The sequence below is a fragment of the Hipposideros armiger genome, unplaced genomic scaffold (genome assembly GCF_001890085.2).
Source record: "Hipposideros armiger isolate ML-2016 unplaced genomic scaffold, ASM189008v1 scaffold_146, whole genome shotgun sequence".
Classification (NCBI taxonomy): Eukaryota; Metazoa; Chordata; class Mammalia; order Chiroptera; family Hipposideridae; genus Hipposideros; species Hipposideros armiger.
The window spans coordinates 2,640,111-2,655,384 of record NW_017731496.1 but is presented as its reverse complement, the minus strand read 5'-3'; the positions used below and the strand labels follow the sequence as shown (position 1 = coordinate 2,655,384).

Here is a 15,274-nt window from a genome sequence, read left to right as displayed (position 1 = left end):
AAAAAAAAAAAAAACTTCATAAGTAAAGTTATATCATTTTTTCCATTTTTCTATTTCAGCAGTTCTTTTAGAGTACAATAAACATTTGCCTGGGGTTGGGTTTAAACTGTAAAGACAACTACTCCCTGCCCTTCTTGAATTTAAATACATTTTACTCATTCTATTGAATATAGTGGGAACTCTCTTATTGGAAGGTGAGCTCATTTTGTCCTCAAGTTGATTAAATAAGTTATTTCTTCCAGAGCATTGATGCTCTGATAGGGTTAAGGCCTCCTTTCCTCAAAAGTAGAAAGTAGAAGAGTAAAAAATTCCATTTTGTTTTTAAAATAAAAAGTGAAAGAGAAATAAGCCAAATCAAGGACGTGCCCATTTCCTCCTACACAACATTTTTAAGTATGCCTGTTCATATCCTGCTTTCTTCCTGTCACTTTCCGTTTGGCTATCCCATATCTATTCAAGCAGGGAGAGGAGAATTTCCTTGAATTTCTATGAATCTACTTTGTGAGTTTGTTTTTCTTTGCTGCACAGTTCAAAAGCATGTTGATAAAATGAGTCAAGTTTACAAAATAATGAAGCTTTAGCTGACTGGTTTCCTAGTCTGAAAACTTGGGAGGGTCGCTTACCATTTCTGTGCTTTAATTTCATAATCAAAGAGCAGCACTAAAGTGACCATCTCCTAGTGTTCAACAATATTTTAACCAAAAGCTCACCTACAGCTTCCCGTAAATGAGGAGCTTTTAAGAAAGGGAGGCTGTGTACATGCAGAATTAGTGTGCAAAGTGTGTACTGCTTTTATCAGATTCTGAAAGGAACCCATGAGCAAAAAAAAAAAAAAAGGTTAAAAAAATAAAAGCTGCTCTAAGATCTCAAGGTGACAGACAGAAGGAAGTATGAAAATGAACTCATACTGGAGGAGTTTCGAATCTAGTTAGTGAGCAAAATTTAATGCAGCTGATACAATGGACCCATAAAGGGCAAACATATCAAAGAGCTTCATTTCGTGATGCAGTCTGCAGGAGTCCAGAAAAACGGGGAAATGAATGAGCAAGAAGCAGGGAAGGCTTCCTGGAAGAGGTGAGACCCCTCCCTCTGTTCTCCTATCTGAAAGGTCTTATCCAGGCTTGTTCGTGTTGGGCAAGTAAAGAGCATGATTTTGTGTTTCTTCCCTCTTTGCTAACAATTTTAACCAGGCTCTTTTTAAAGCCTGATAGATATAACCCTGATGATACTGCTAAATAATGATCAGTAAGTAGTGGTACTTAACATTTTCATTAGTGGTGTCTCCCTCCATTTTCCTGTAAATTGACTTTTAAAAAGAAAGCTGGTTTCTGCCTGCCACCCACTGTCGCAGGGCTTGAGTCCCCACCAAGCTGTCGCCTTCAGTGAGTTCCAAAGGGACAGACTGATTTTACCATTGCCTGAACAAAAACAGTTTTGTAGGATGCAAACATTTGAAAAGAGAACACATACCCAAGTATCTGAGGAACTCTAACCCCTTTTGCAGTCTCTGAAGTACTTCTTCCTTCCACTTGCAGGAATAATTGCAGTGGCCACACTGTGAAAATATAACTTTATCTTCTTTAGATGGTTTTACTATATTGTCTGTCATGGCTATTGCATTTCCTGTTTCATCTTCCTGCTCAGGGGCTTATGCACTTAGTTGACTTCGCAGAAAATGAACTAAGACATGTGATATTTGACATAAGTTTTTTAAGTCAAAAAACTAAAAATAGAAACTTACTGGTGGATTATGAGTTATGGCTCACATCTTCAGCCCTTTCTTGTTTTTCTCTTAGCCAAAACACATCTCTTAAATATATGTTTTTGTGAGACTGCTGAATTTATGTCAGTGACAACTAAAAATCACCTTAATCTGCATTTACGGAATAAGCAGAACTTGAAATGGAATTCAAGTGAAAGAATTGACATTTGAAGTTCTCTTAACCAAAGACTTGTCCAGGCAGCTACATTATTGATGGAAATTGCTAGATTTGCTGTTTGTCATGTAATTTGAGTGCAACTTTCTGATATAGAGAGAAAGTCATAGAATGACTGAGAATAAGCAATTATTATGTAGTGCATGGTAAAAAATATGTTGATAAACCTAGTAGAAAACAGTGTCAAAGTGACAGGATTATTTCTACCTGCAAGTCTGGCCTCGTGACCTGTTCCCATCACACTAGTATGAGTCAACTGCTCCTCCTTTTAGAGCCCTGCACCTGGAAATCACCTAGGGAACTTTAAAAAATACTGACGCCTGGGCCTCAAAACTAGAGATTATTATTTAATGCTCTGGAATAAAGCCTAGGACCTGGGATTTTAGAAAACTTCCAGATTTTAGAAAACTGGGGCCAGGTTGACAACCCTAGCTTTAGACCCTAAGATGTACCTGCGTTGTGATAACCTCTATTCCCCAGATGGTGAATAAGAAACATTCCGGTGAACTAAAGGTCTACATTTTCATGTTTTCTTCTGGCAATGTTTCACATCTAATAGCATGCCTGGCTCCAGGAACTGCATTGCCTTGATTGAAAGATCAATCGAATGCCTTCATTCATCCATTGCACATGTATTACGTGCCAGAGGCCGTGCAATTTCAGGTGGTTGACCACCCTCCCAGCCCCTGGCTACTCCTCAAGCCTCACCCCTCTTTCAAATACCTACAAGTTTCAGGGCAGCATCAGGTTCTTTTCTTCCGCTAAAACTTGCCCCTGCCCTGCCTTCCTGCCTTGTCCTGGCAATGATTCTAGCCATACGTCTTACCACACCTTGATTTTTAAAAACATTTTCACTTTAAGGAATGAATAATAAAGAACACCTTTTTTAATAAAGGATTTTGTATTGTCATGGTAGGAATTAATCTTAGCTCATCATCAAACGAAGAAATTAGGTGCCCCTCTACTAGGTAACATTTGGTAGTATTTATAAGAAGATCTAAACATTTGCAACCCCAAATTAAGTAATCAGTTGGCTTTCCTTTACAATTGGAAACAAAGATGATCTTCTACCCTTGAAATCACTCTAGTATCAGGCTATCTATTCAAAATAAAGGCGATAAATCCACATACCAGAATATGTTTAGATAGGCACTGCAGTTGATTTGTGGGAAATCTGACTACTCAGGATCAAATACCATGGCCTTAACTCAAGAATATCTAGATTACCAGTATGAGGGATGAGGCTTCTGATGCTAACAAAAATTACTAAAAAATTAACACACAAACCTAGATTAAAATGTACTTTATTTTTTTTATTATTTTTTAAAAGATTTTTATTGGGGAATTGGGGGGATGGGAACAGCGCTGTAGAATTGGGGGAAGGGGAACAGACAAGTTGCTGTCATTTTGGTCTTCAGTCTAGTTGTGGAGGACGTTGCTTCACTGGCCCAAGTTGGCACCATCATTGAGCTCTTCCCAGGCGAGGCAGATCAGTTACCAGCCTCTGGATGGCCACTCACTGCGGCTGCTGGCCGCTCACTCTGGCTGCTGGCTACACACGGTAGCCCATGGCAACCCACTGCCACAGGGGCTGCAGCCTACGCCGTCGCAGGCGACTCCTGGCAGCCCAGCTCCAGGTTGAGCTGTTGTTCAGCATCTTAGCTGTAGAGGGCAGTGTCACTGGCCCTCATATGTGGGATCCGAACCTGGGCCTTCTGACGTCCCAAGCCAGTTCTTAACCATCGTGCCACTCGGCCGGCCCTGTACTTTATATTTTTAAGGAAATGAATGTCATCTATGATATGCTTACATATATATTTCCATCATTTAGATATCCATGAGATTGGTTTGAAAATACAGTAATATCTTGGTTTGCAAGCATAATTCGTTACGGAAATAAACTACTCATATTGTAAGACATCTCTCATTTACCATGTTAAAATGTTTTAGAAATGTTTGCTCGTCTTGCGGAATGCTCACAAACCAAGTTACTCACAATCCAAGGGTTTACTGTATTTGGAATTGGTGATTAAAATAATCATGACCCTTTTGTTCTTTTAAGATTATAGTTGTTTTTAACAAGTACTATATACTCAAAATAGAAAAATAAAAAACTCAGCAAAGTACAAAACAAGAATTAGGTTTAATAATACCTCCACCCAAGTCAACCACTGTTAACATTTTGGAGTGGGTCCTTCTTTCATAGATAGATGATAGATGATGATCGATAGATGATAGATAGATAGATAGATAGATAGATAGATAGATAGAAGATCCACAAATACAGACTTTATATATATATAAAAAAAACAGGGTAACAATGTTCACAGAATTTAAAATTCAGACACACTAAAAAATTTTGTGTCAACTTTCTGACTTCAAAACTTCACCTGTAGCTTTTCTCATATTATTAAAGTGTAATAACTGGATAAACCTGGCCAGTTATACAAATGCTCTGAGGGCTAAGATAACATGCAAATAAACCATACATACCAATATGTGAAAGCTGGACAGACCACACAGCTCAAAAAAGGAAGTACACTCTGCAAAGCTAACTTGCACATTCACTGTCCGAGTTACAGCATCTTCGGGGTCGCTGTGTGCCAGCACATCAACTCTTTTCAATAAAAATGGTAAGTAATCGATTTTATGGCTTTCCCTGGTCTCCTGGAAAACATCTAATCTTCGCTAGAGGGGTGCAGAGGGGTGGGGGTGCTTTACAGCCAGGTCCTCAAGCCCTGGGAATTTTTGCTTGCCCCATTGTTGTTCCATTTGCTATTAAAGGGGCTGGGTTTTTATTATGCCAGTTGAGAGACTGTGGCTTCAGGAGTTCCCTTTTCTGATTCTAGCCTTTAAAATAGAGGAAGAAATATGCCTTCAGAATGAAAAGTTGTATTTTTTGTCTTTGCCTCTTAAGATAGCTGGGTGCCATAGGGAGCAATGTATTCAAATTTCCTATTATGAACACTTTGGATCCTACAAGAGAGCTCCAATGATATGTGTCCAGTAATTTTGCTGATCATGAGTGCCATTTTGAGTACACAGTGGAGTTTTTAAAAGGAGCTCTTTTGTTTAAAAAATGCATTTTATTATTTTAATTAAGAGAAGCAAACAAAGCCCAAAGAGTTCAAACCTTAGGGACAGGTTTTGTTCCCAAAGTTAATTGAAAGTCATTATTTAGAGTACACTTAAAATTGTGACTGTGTTCCCAGCTGTACCGTAAAAACTATTGTAGCTTAACCTATAATGTAGCTGGACTACAGCATTAATATTCTGCTACATAGTTTCCTATTATTTCTTTGTAAAAATTGGTCGTGTTCTTAATACATGTGGTATACTTATGCTCCCAGAGTCTAGAAGAGAGCCAACTTTCCAACCCACACACATCCTTCCCCAGCCCCCAGAAACCTGGAGTTTGGTTATTCCTTTCTCATTACGGAGAGGATTACTTCCTTTGCCAGCTGCCAGTGAGAAGATGGGGCTGAGACCATGACACCCACGGCTACTCAGTAGAGGGAGGGATTGCATTGCAGGCATTGGAATAGAGAGGGCAAAGGGTTCATGGGTTGTGTTTGTAGGCTGGAAGCTCTTGAGCCAGAAAGGGAAAGCACAGAGGTAAGAGAGTAAACCTTGCCATGGAGGAGAGAGCGAGAAGGAAGAGAGATGGGGTCAGAGTTGCAGAGTCGTAGGAGAGAAGAATGCACAGTGGTCAAGAAAACGGTAGCACATGACCCTCCCTGTAGCCTTATCTGTAAGAGGAAGGCAGTCACCTATCAAGGTGGGAATCACAAGTCCCTTTATTATTTCCAAACTGGGTCTTTAAGCCCAGGATTCTTAGAAAACAGCTTGTCCTTAATTACTGATATCATCTTCAAAAATAAACAAGGACTTTGTGGTTTACAAAGAGTTATTTGGATTTTCTTGCGGGGAAACAAGATGTTAATAGCAGGAAGAAAAAGGTTTAACTGGGTAGTGTATGTTTGATGTAATAAATAAGCACTTTCTTATGTATAACATAATCTTTCTTAAAAGATTATCACCTTATTATAAAACTAACATATTATTTAAAAATTTCCTTAGAAGTATAGATATGTAGAAATGAAACAATACAAATTTTCTGTAGTTCTGTCACCTAGGGGGCAATCATTAAGTTAGTACCAATTCTTCTAGAATTTCATGATTTTAAAATATATCTTACAAATATAATTTTCTACACTTTATAAGCCATTTTCTTAGCTGATTTTTTATTTAAAATATTTTAAATAATATCTGAGTTATATATTGTTTCTAATGATAAATAATTTTTAATTCCTGTGTGGTATTCCATAATTTATTTTAGTTGGTTCGATATATTTGGACATTTAGGCTTCTTATTTAATTTTTCCTCCTTTATGGTAATACAGACAAGAATGTCACAATCATTTTTTATATACATTGTTTAATTATTTTTCTTTTTTTCTGTTTTTTTTTAAGATTTTTATTAAAATATAGCTAACATACAACATTATATTAGTTTCAAGTGTCCATCAGAGTTATTCAACAGTACCCACCTGGCACTATACAGAGTTATTACCACATTATTGATTAATGACATTGTACCACATCAGACATTGTATCACAATATTATTGACTGTATTCCCTATGCAGTACATTACATCCCCAAGACTTATTTGTTTTATATCTGGAACTTTGAACCTCATTCTTCTTTATCTTCCCCTCCTTTTTTTAACTTTTCAATTAGAGTTGACATTCAATATTATTTTATATTAGTTTCAGGTGTACAGCATAGTGGGTAGACATTTATATAATTGAGGAAATGATCCCCCTGAGTAGTACCCACCTGTCACTATAGTTATTACTATATTATTGATTATATTCCCTATAATTTATACCCTCATGACTAATTTGTAACTACCAATTTGTATCTCTTAATCCCTTCACTTTTTTCACTCTGCCCCCAACCTCCTCCCATCTATCACCCTGATAGATCTAGTACCCACTTGACACCATACATAGTTATTACAATATTATTCACTATATTCCTTATGCTATACCCTACACTCCCAAGACTACTGTGTAACAGCCAATTTGTACTTCTTAATCCTTTCTCCTTTTCACCTATTCCTAAGTCCCCTCCCATCTGGCAACCAACAAAATGTTCTCTGTATCTATGAATGTGTTTCTGTTTTGTTTGTTTATTTAATTTGTTCTTTATAGTCCACTTATGAGTGAAATTATATGACATTTGTCTTTTGCTGTCTGACTTACTACACTCAGCACAATACCCTCTAAGTCCATCCATGTAGTCGCAGATGGCAAGATTTTGTTCTTTTTTAATGGCTGGGTAACATTCCATTGTATGTATGTACCACATCTTCTTTACTCATTCATTCATTCTGGGATGCCCAGGTTGCCTTCATATTTTGGCTATTGTAAATAATGCTGCAATGAACATATGGATGAGCACATACCCTACAAGTAGCATTTTGGGTTTGTTCAACTAAATACCCAGAAGTGGGATTACTAGGTCCTTCTTTGTATCTTGTTATAGGCTGTTTTAAAGTCTATATTGTCTGGTATAAGAATGTCTACCCCAGCTTTGTTTGTTAGTTTATATTTTCATGAAATATCTTTTTCCATCCTTTACTTTCCATCTGTGTGTGTCTTTTGATCTAAAGTGAGTCTCTTGTCAGTAGCATAGGTAAGGGTCTTATTTTCTTATCTATTCAGCTATTCCATCTTTTGATTGGAGCATTTAATCCATTGACATTGAAAGTAATTGCTGATAGATATGTAGTTATTGCCATTTTATATATATATATATATATATATATATATATATATATATATATATATATATATAATTTTAATCTTAAAAAAGTCCCTCTAAGATTCCTTGTAATACTGTTTTGGTGGAGGTGATGAACTCCTTCAGCTTTTTCTTGTTTGGGAAGCTTTGTATCTATCCCTCAATTCTAAATGATAGCTTTGCCTGGGTGGAGTAATCTTAGTTGTAAATCCTTGCTTTTAATCACTTTGAATATTTCCTGCCAATCCCTTTTGGCCTGCAAAGTTTCTGTTGAGAAATCAGCTGGTAGTCTTATGGGCACTCCTTTGTAGTTAACTAATTGCTTTTCTTTTGCTGTTTTTAAGATTTTCTCTTTGTCTTTAACGTTTGGCATTTTAATCATTGGGTTGTCGAAAAAGTCATGACGTATTTTTTATATGTTTTTTTCTTGCAAAAATGCGTGATGACTTTTCCAACAACCCAATATGATGTGTCTTGATATTGGCCTCTTTGGCTTCATCTAGCTTGGGACTCTCTGTGCTTCCTGGGCTTGTATAGCTATTTCCTTCACCAGGTTAGGGAAATTTTTGGTCATTATTTCTTCAAATAGGTTTTCAATTCCTTGTTCTCTCTCTCCTCCTTCTAGTACTCCTATAATGTGAATGTTGGAATACTTGATGTTGTCCCAGAAGCCCCTTAACCTCTCTTCAATTTTTTGGATTCTTATTTATTTTTACTGTTCTAATTGGGTGTGTTCTACTACCTTATCTTCTGAATCACTGATTTGATCCTCTGCTTCACCTAATTTACTGTTGATCCCCTGTAATATGTTCTTCATTTCCATTATTGTATTCTTTATTTCTGACTGGTTCTTTTTTACGTTTTCTATCTCTTTGTTGAAGTTCTCTCTGAGTTCACTCAGCATCCTTATGAGATGTGAGCAACAAATACAGTGGATGTTCAAATTTTAAAAAATGTATTACAGTAAAAGACACATTGTTACTAATTCCCCTCAAAATACTCCCCCTTGCTTCAAACACACTTATCCCATTGTTCTTGCCACTTTCTGAAGCAGTCCTGGAAGTTCTCTTTCATGAGTGTCTTTACTTCATCCTCCATCATGACAACACTCAGTGTCAAACATCGCTTCTGGTATGGTAATTTCTGTCAAATAAAAACATTATGATGTGACCTCATTTACCTTATTCACTGGATCTGGCACTGTGTGTCTTCTGGCTCTTCGCCAGTCAAAATGACCATGAAGGAAAACATTTTTATTTGATTCAGGACATTGATGCAGCCATGACAGAAGTTGCACAATGCCAGATCCAGTGAATAAGGTGGATGAGGTCACACTGTAATGTTTTCATTTGACAGAAATTGCCATACCAGAAGTGATGTGTGACATGGAGTGTTGTCGTGATGGAGGATGAAGTAAAGACATGAAAGAGGACTTCCAGAACTGCTTCAGAAAGTGGCAAGAACAATGGAATGAGTGTGTTCGAAGTGAGGAGGAGTCTTTTGAGGGGAATTAATGGCAATGAGTCTTTTACTATAATAAATTGTTTTTATTTAAATGTTCACCATATTTTTTATCACACCTCATATAACCAGTGTTTCGAACACTGCATCTGTTAGATTACTTGCCTCCATTTTGTTTAGTTCTTTTTTTGGAGCTTTGTTCTGTTCTTTATTTGGGACATGTTTCTTTGTCTCCCCATTTTGCCTTCCTGTGTTTGTTTCTATGTATTAGGGTAGTGCTGCTATGTCTTCCAGTCTTAGAAGAGTGGCCTTATGTAGTAGGTGTGCTGTGGGCCTCAGTGGCACAGTCATCCTGGTCACTTGAACCTCGCATTCCAGGTATGTCCCTTGTGTGGGTTGTGTGTGCCCTCCTCTTGTAGTTGAGCCTTGGCTGCTATTTGCACATCAATGTGAGGGCCTGACCCTTGGGTGCACTGGCTTTGAGGACTGGCCTTGACTACAGTGGAAGATTTGTTGTGCAGGGGCTGACCCTACAGAGCAGGACCTGCCTCAGCAGGGCTCTGGTGCCTGCCCGATCCATCCCTTGGGTGTGTTGTTCTTGGAGGCAGCTGGGTGATGCTCCAGCTCTTTTTGAAGCTGGCCACTGGGGTCACCAGCCCCAGGGCCACCTGGGAGGGGACCCACTGGAGGTCAAGTTCAGCTGCAGCCAGTGACCCCCCCCCGGGGCCACCCAGCAGGAGCCACAAAAAAATCCTCAGATGGCCACTGCCTGTGCCATGCTTGGAAGTGCCTTGAGAGGCCAAGCCATGAACCAAGACCAGCTGTCACTAGTGCCGAGCTTAGGGCTGCTCAGCCAGAGGAACAGGACATGCTCAAGCCAGATGCTGCTTGTCTCGGTTCTCCAAACCTTTGACAGACCCTAGGAAAGTCTGCAGCATGAGCCACGGTAGGCAGTTTGTATGAAAGAGCCACTGGAAGCAGCCTGGGTGTGGCCGATAGTTGGGTGGGGTGGGCTCTCAAATCACCAGGGCGTGGCAAACAAAGGGCGTCAGCCAGCTTGATAGAGACTCAGATATTGTGGCCACCTGTGCCTGCAAGCAGTAAAGGGGGAGGGCTCAACAAAGAAACAATGGCTTCCGCCAGCACCTCCACCCACAAGAAAGTTGCCTCTCCAACTCCCAACCTGAAGCCAGACAACTCAGGTTCCCACCATATGTCCCTTCTGCCTTTCTAGCTGCTGCCCCAGCACTGGAGCTCAGAGCCAGTGATTCTGTCGGTAAGTCCTCACGCAGTCACTTTAAATGGAGCACCTGGGACTTCAGCCGCTCTCTGTCTCACTCAGTCACAATCTCCGCTGATTTTCACAGCCAGAAATTATGGGGACTTCTCTCTACTGGAACCCTGGGCTAGGAAGGGGCTGGGACTCCTGGCTCCTTCAAGGGGACCTTCACAGCCGAGATACCCCTCCCGATTTTTAATGGTCACACACAGATGTGGTACCAGCCCATTCTGCGTCCCTGCCCCTCCTACCAATCTCAAGGTGTCTGCTTCTGCATGTCCTTCACTGTAGGGCATAGGTTTAGCAAGATTTTAGGTGACTCTCAATGATGGTTGTTTTGTAGTTTAGTTGTAATTTTGATGTGGTCATGAGGGAAGGTAAGCACAGCATTTTTCCATTGCGCCATCTTGACCCCAGAGTGCCTGATAATTTTTCGTTGGAAGAACTGCTAGAAGAATTGCTAAGTGAAAAAATACATATATTTAAAACTTTTAACAAAAGATTTAAACAATGAATTTTAAGTTTACTTGCTATATAGTAGTATGATAAATAAATTCCCCAGTTGCAATTATGGTATATACATTTCTATCTTTGTAGCATGTCAGGTTATGTTTAAAGAGGAAGTAGGTTACCCTTAATTTCTCTCTCTGCCAACATTGCTTCTGACATTTCTATGACAAGCTGCAGATAGACAGATAACATATTAAAGAAAGGAAAAAAATAATTCTCCTTTTTCTCCTTGAAAGGCATCATAGAATAGTCAAAAGGCTATATTCCTGGCTTTTTCTTTGCTTACTAGTTGTATGTTTGGTTTTTTGGGTTTTTTTACAAGTTATTTAAGTTCTGAGTTTGCTTCTTTATTTAACAGTGTTGTTGAGATGATGATGATAACTATCCCACAGTGTTGTTGGGGAAAGTAAACAAGGTTACAATTATAAAGCACCCATTACAGTGCAGGCACCAGCCAGATACTGGATGAATATGGGTTTCCTTCCTTCCAGTCCCAAATAAATGATGTCCTAAAGAGGCATGCAGATTCTCAGTGAACACAGAAGGCGAATGAGAATGGCAGTTAACATATGTGAGCCCTACTATTATTCCTATTTTCTGGCTGAGTACACTGAGTCTTAGGGAGGGTAAGTCACGTGCTCACAGTCACACAACTATTAAACTTTGGGTCTGGAATTTGAGCACAATATGCTGCATCTGAGAAAAAGTAGGTACAGATGCAAGAAAAGCCCAAGATCAGCTTCAGAGTACTAAATGTCTTTCTTCAGGCTGCTGACCATCCTTGTTAGATTCGGGAATCAGCTGCTGTAACTGCTTCTGTCACTGCCACTATGAATTGTCTGATCTTCAGAAGGCGCCCTTTATTGAAATCTAGCAGAAGCCACTGGGATGGGAGGCTGGAGAGGTTCCTGGCTTTGTGGTTCTCCACCCCAGGGTTCAGAAAGAAGGATTCAATTGTCTAATGTCTCCCCTCCCCCTAGCTCACCTGCTGTGTTACAGGTGTGACTAACCCTACCTCTTTCACTGCTAGTGCAGAAAGGGAACAATCAGAAAGTGGGACCATGTGGTTATCAGGAAATTCATGTTTTATTGCCTTCTCCCTATAATTTACTGGTAGAGGAACTGTGGAAATTTATGGGAATAAAGCACAAAAGTGTGTGGGATTTTGTGAGGACAAGCACAACAGCTACTAAAATTGATGGGTTTTAACTATGCAGTGGCAAGGAATACTGGGACCAGGCCCAGCCTTCCATAACCCCCTGTGCGATCTTGACACAGTCTTTCCAGCTCTCTCCCAAGCTTCTCAATTAAGGTACAGAGTTGGCCTAGGTGTTCCCCAATGTTCTTTATAATATGATTCCATATTTTAGAAATGGAAGGACATGGGCAATAGAATTCTGTCTCTCAAACATCTGCCTCTGTGGAAATTGACTTAATCTGCCATCTTAGGCAAAGCAGCTCACTTCATAGTCCTAAAATGGAAATAATAAAATAATACCTGTCCACAAGACAAGTATTTTTAGGTACATTTCAATTTGTATCATTTTCTGGAAAAAGGGAGGAACAGATATCTAATAATGCACAATTTTTTGTATGTTCGTGGTTAGTGAGGAGAAAAATCTTTTATAAATCAATCTTAGAAGGTTTTAAGAAATGAGACATGTGTTTGGGGTTTTTGTTGGTTTGTTTTGCTCCTTTCATTCAGCTTTCAGTTCACATGTGAGCTACTGACAAAAGAAACATGCTATGACTCGCTCATTCAACCAAAGTTTATTGAGCTCCTGCTCCATGTTGGGGCTCAGCTAGATGAGAACGCAGGATGAGCCACGCAGGTGGGGTCCTGGCTTCCTGAAGCTTACACTTCCTATAGTGGATCTCAAATTTTAGCATGCACCTGAATCACCTGGAGGGTCAGTGATGTGGCCTGAGAATTCACGTTTCTGATGAATTCCCAGATGATGATGATAATGATGGTGCAGGCACCTGGAGACAACTGTTCTGTGGAACTGATAGATCAAAAGTTAATCAAAGTACACATGTAAGTCAATACCTTGTAGTGACCTCAGAGGGAGGTGACTAAGTTGCTGAGATAGAGCATATAGAAGAGACGTCCTCTTAGGGGTCTGGTTTCTGGTTAGGTGATGTTTAAGTTAAAGCAGTGGCTCTCAACTATGGTTGCATATTAGAATATCTTGAGCAGCTTACAAACTATCCTCATTCTTACGTTCCCAAGTGAGACCAGTTAAATGGAAACCTTGATGTGGGAGGGGAGGCGCAGTGAGGGTTGAGAATTGCTGCACCAGCATGAGAATGAACTGGGCACTAGAAAAGTGGTAGGCATCTAACATATTCTCATATGGATAAACACTTTAGTACTATTGAATTTAGTCTATTCTTTCCCCCAACTGTCTAGCAGAGGAAATGGCAGGTACAAAAGGCATGAGGCAGGGGAGAATTGGATCTACAAGAAGTCCAGGATGGCTTAGAGAATAAGGGAGTGGCAAGAGATGCCTTCAAAAACTAGGCAGCAGCCACTTAACTGATAAGTCTAGGATACCATGACAAGGAGTTCAGTCTTATTGTCTTCACTGCAGCAGGCATGGGAGGCTCCTTAGCAAGGAGAGAGTGCCATTGTCTGATTTACATTTTGAGAGTAGGGCTACCTCTGAAGCGACATGCCTCCTCACCAGACAGACTTGATCATGGCCTGGGACTTAAATGTTAACTCTTTCTCTCTCATCTTTCAAAATTGTGGCCTTAAGTTTAAACACAGCCAAATTAAAGAATAAACATAATGTTTCTGAAGGGAATGTGTTTGGAGACCTGCAAATAGCTTGAGGGGCTGCAACGGAAATCTAGTTGAGAGCTGGTGTCCCAGAGAAATCAGAGTTTGAAATCTGCTGGAGAAGAATCCCTGTGAGAGCTGGGCTCTAACCCACTTCTTTCAAATAGAATTGTGATTCTTATCCTTATCATGTAAGTTAGAGGGGATGGATCACAGGCCTGAATGATATATTAGTATCCCCAAATAGAAATCCATTCAGCTCCACATGCTCCCCTAACCCAACCCCCACTCTGTGACTTATTCTTATCCTCCTCTTCTGCAGAAGGGGCCACTTGCCTTTTGCAGCAAGATCTAGCCATTGTGTTAAACAAACAAACAAAAATTCCTGTGCTATGACATGTGAGTTTTAAGCCAAGGATGAGAGGTTCAAATTCTAGATCTCTTTCATCTGTACATTAATGCATGTAGGAGGAAGTAAAAGCTACCTCTTAGAACACATTTTAGCATACGCTAAGTGTGTGGCACCCCTGTTCTTGAAGCGAATGGCTGTAGGGCTCCAGCTCTCAATTTTGTAACATCACTATCACTTCCCTAATTCTTGGAGGTGCACTTCATCTGCCTTTTCTTTCTTCTCATACCCTTCTCTTTTTAAAATATCATGGTATGCTTAAAATAAATAACCTCAAATGCTCACATACTCACCACCCACGTTTCACTCATATTATCATTTTGCCATAATATTGCCATTTGCCATCTTTAAAAAAAAAAAAAGATGTTTGAAGTCCTATTTTTGCCCTTTCCAGTTCCATGTTTCTTCCTCCAATAGCAGAGGACCACCTGCTCTGAAAGTGACATCTTGCCTTTCCAATTTTATATTTTTATAGTTTTATTTCATCTTCCTGTATCTATAAAATAACATATAGTATTGTTTGACCCAGTTTTATTTTTTTTTATGATTTCTGCATTTGCCTTTTTTCACTCCATATTGGTATGTTTTCAAGGAATATCGATTTGGACACATGCAACTCTAGTTCAGTTTATTGAATTGCTGTGTAATTATGTTGCAATTTATCCATCTATTCTCCAATATTTAATTTTTTGTCATTATTTTCAATTTTAAACAGTGCAGGAATGAATATTCTTTTTATAGAGAGTACAGGCACCTCAAATCTATTGCATATTAGCAAATTGTTCTCCAAAGTCATTGTCACAATTCACCTCCCAACCAGCCTTGTATGAGAGTTGCCATTTCTCTACACCCTCCCTAAAACTTGGTATTGTTAGATTTATTGATCGAGTTTTAAAAAGTTGTTATAAGCAAAACCTTACTTTATTGTTGTTTTAATTTTCCTGATTACTATTCAGATGGAACATGTTTTCATAAATTTATTGACCATCCAGTTAACCTCTTCTATAACTTTTCCTATGTGCTTTATCTTTTTTCTCATGGATTGCCTTTTCATGTTGATTTAAGTGTATTCCTTATATAATTT

At 39.2% G+C, this 15,274-nt stretch overlaps 1 protein-coding gene across 1 annotated transcript in view; it reads left to right on the top strand.

The window, feature by feature from the left end:
- Positions 1–4,498: 4,498 nt before the first annotated feature.
- The window catches only part of FYB1 (FYN binding protein 1), a 154,792-nt gene continuing 144,016 nt past the window's right edge, over positions 4,499–15,274 (top strand). The window contains exon 1 of the mRNA XM_019650737.1: positions 4,499–4,570. Coding sequence (XP_019506282.1) covers positions 4,568–4,570 — 3 coding nt within the window. The 5' untranslated portion in view covers positions 4,499–4,567. The remainder of the gene's footprint in view (positions 4,571–15,274) is intronic.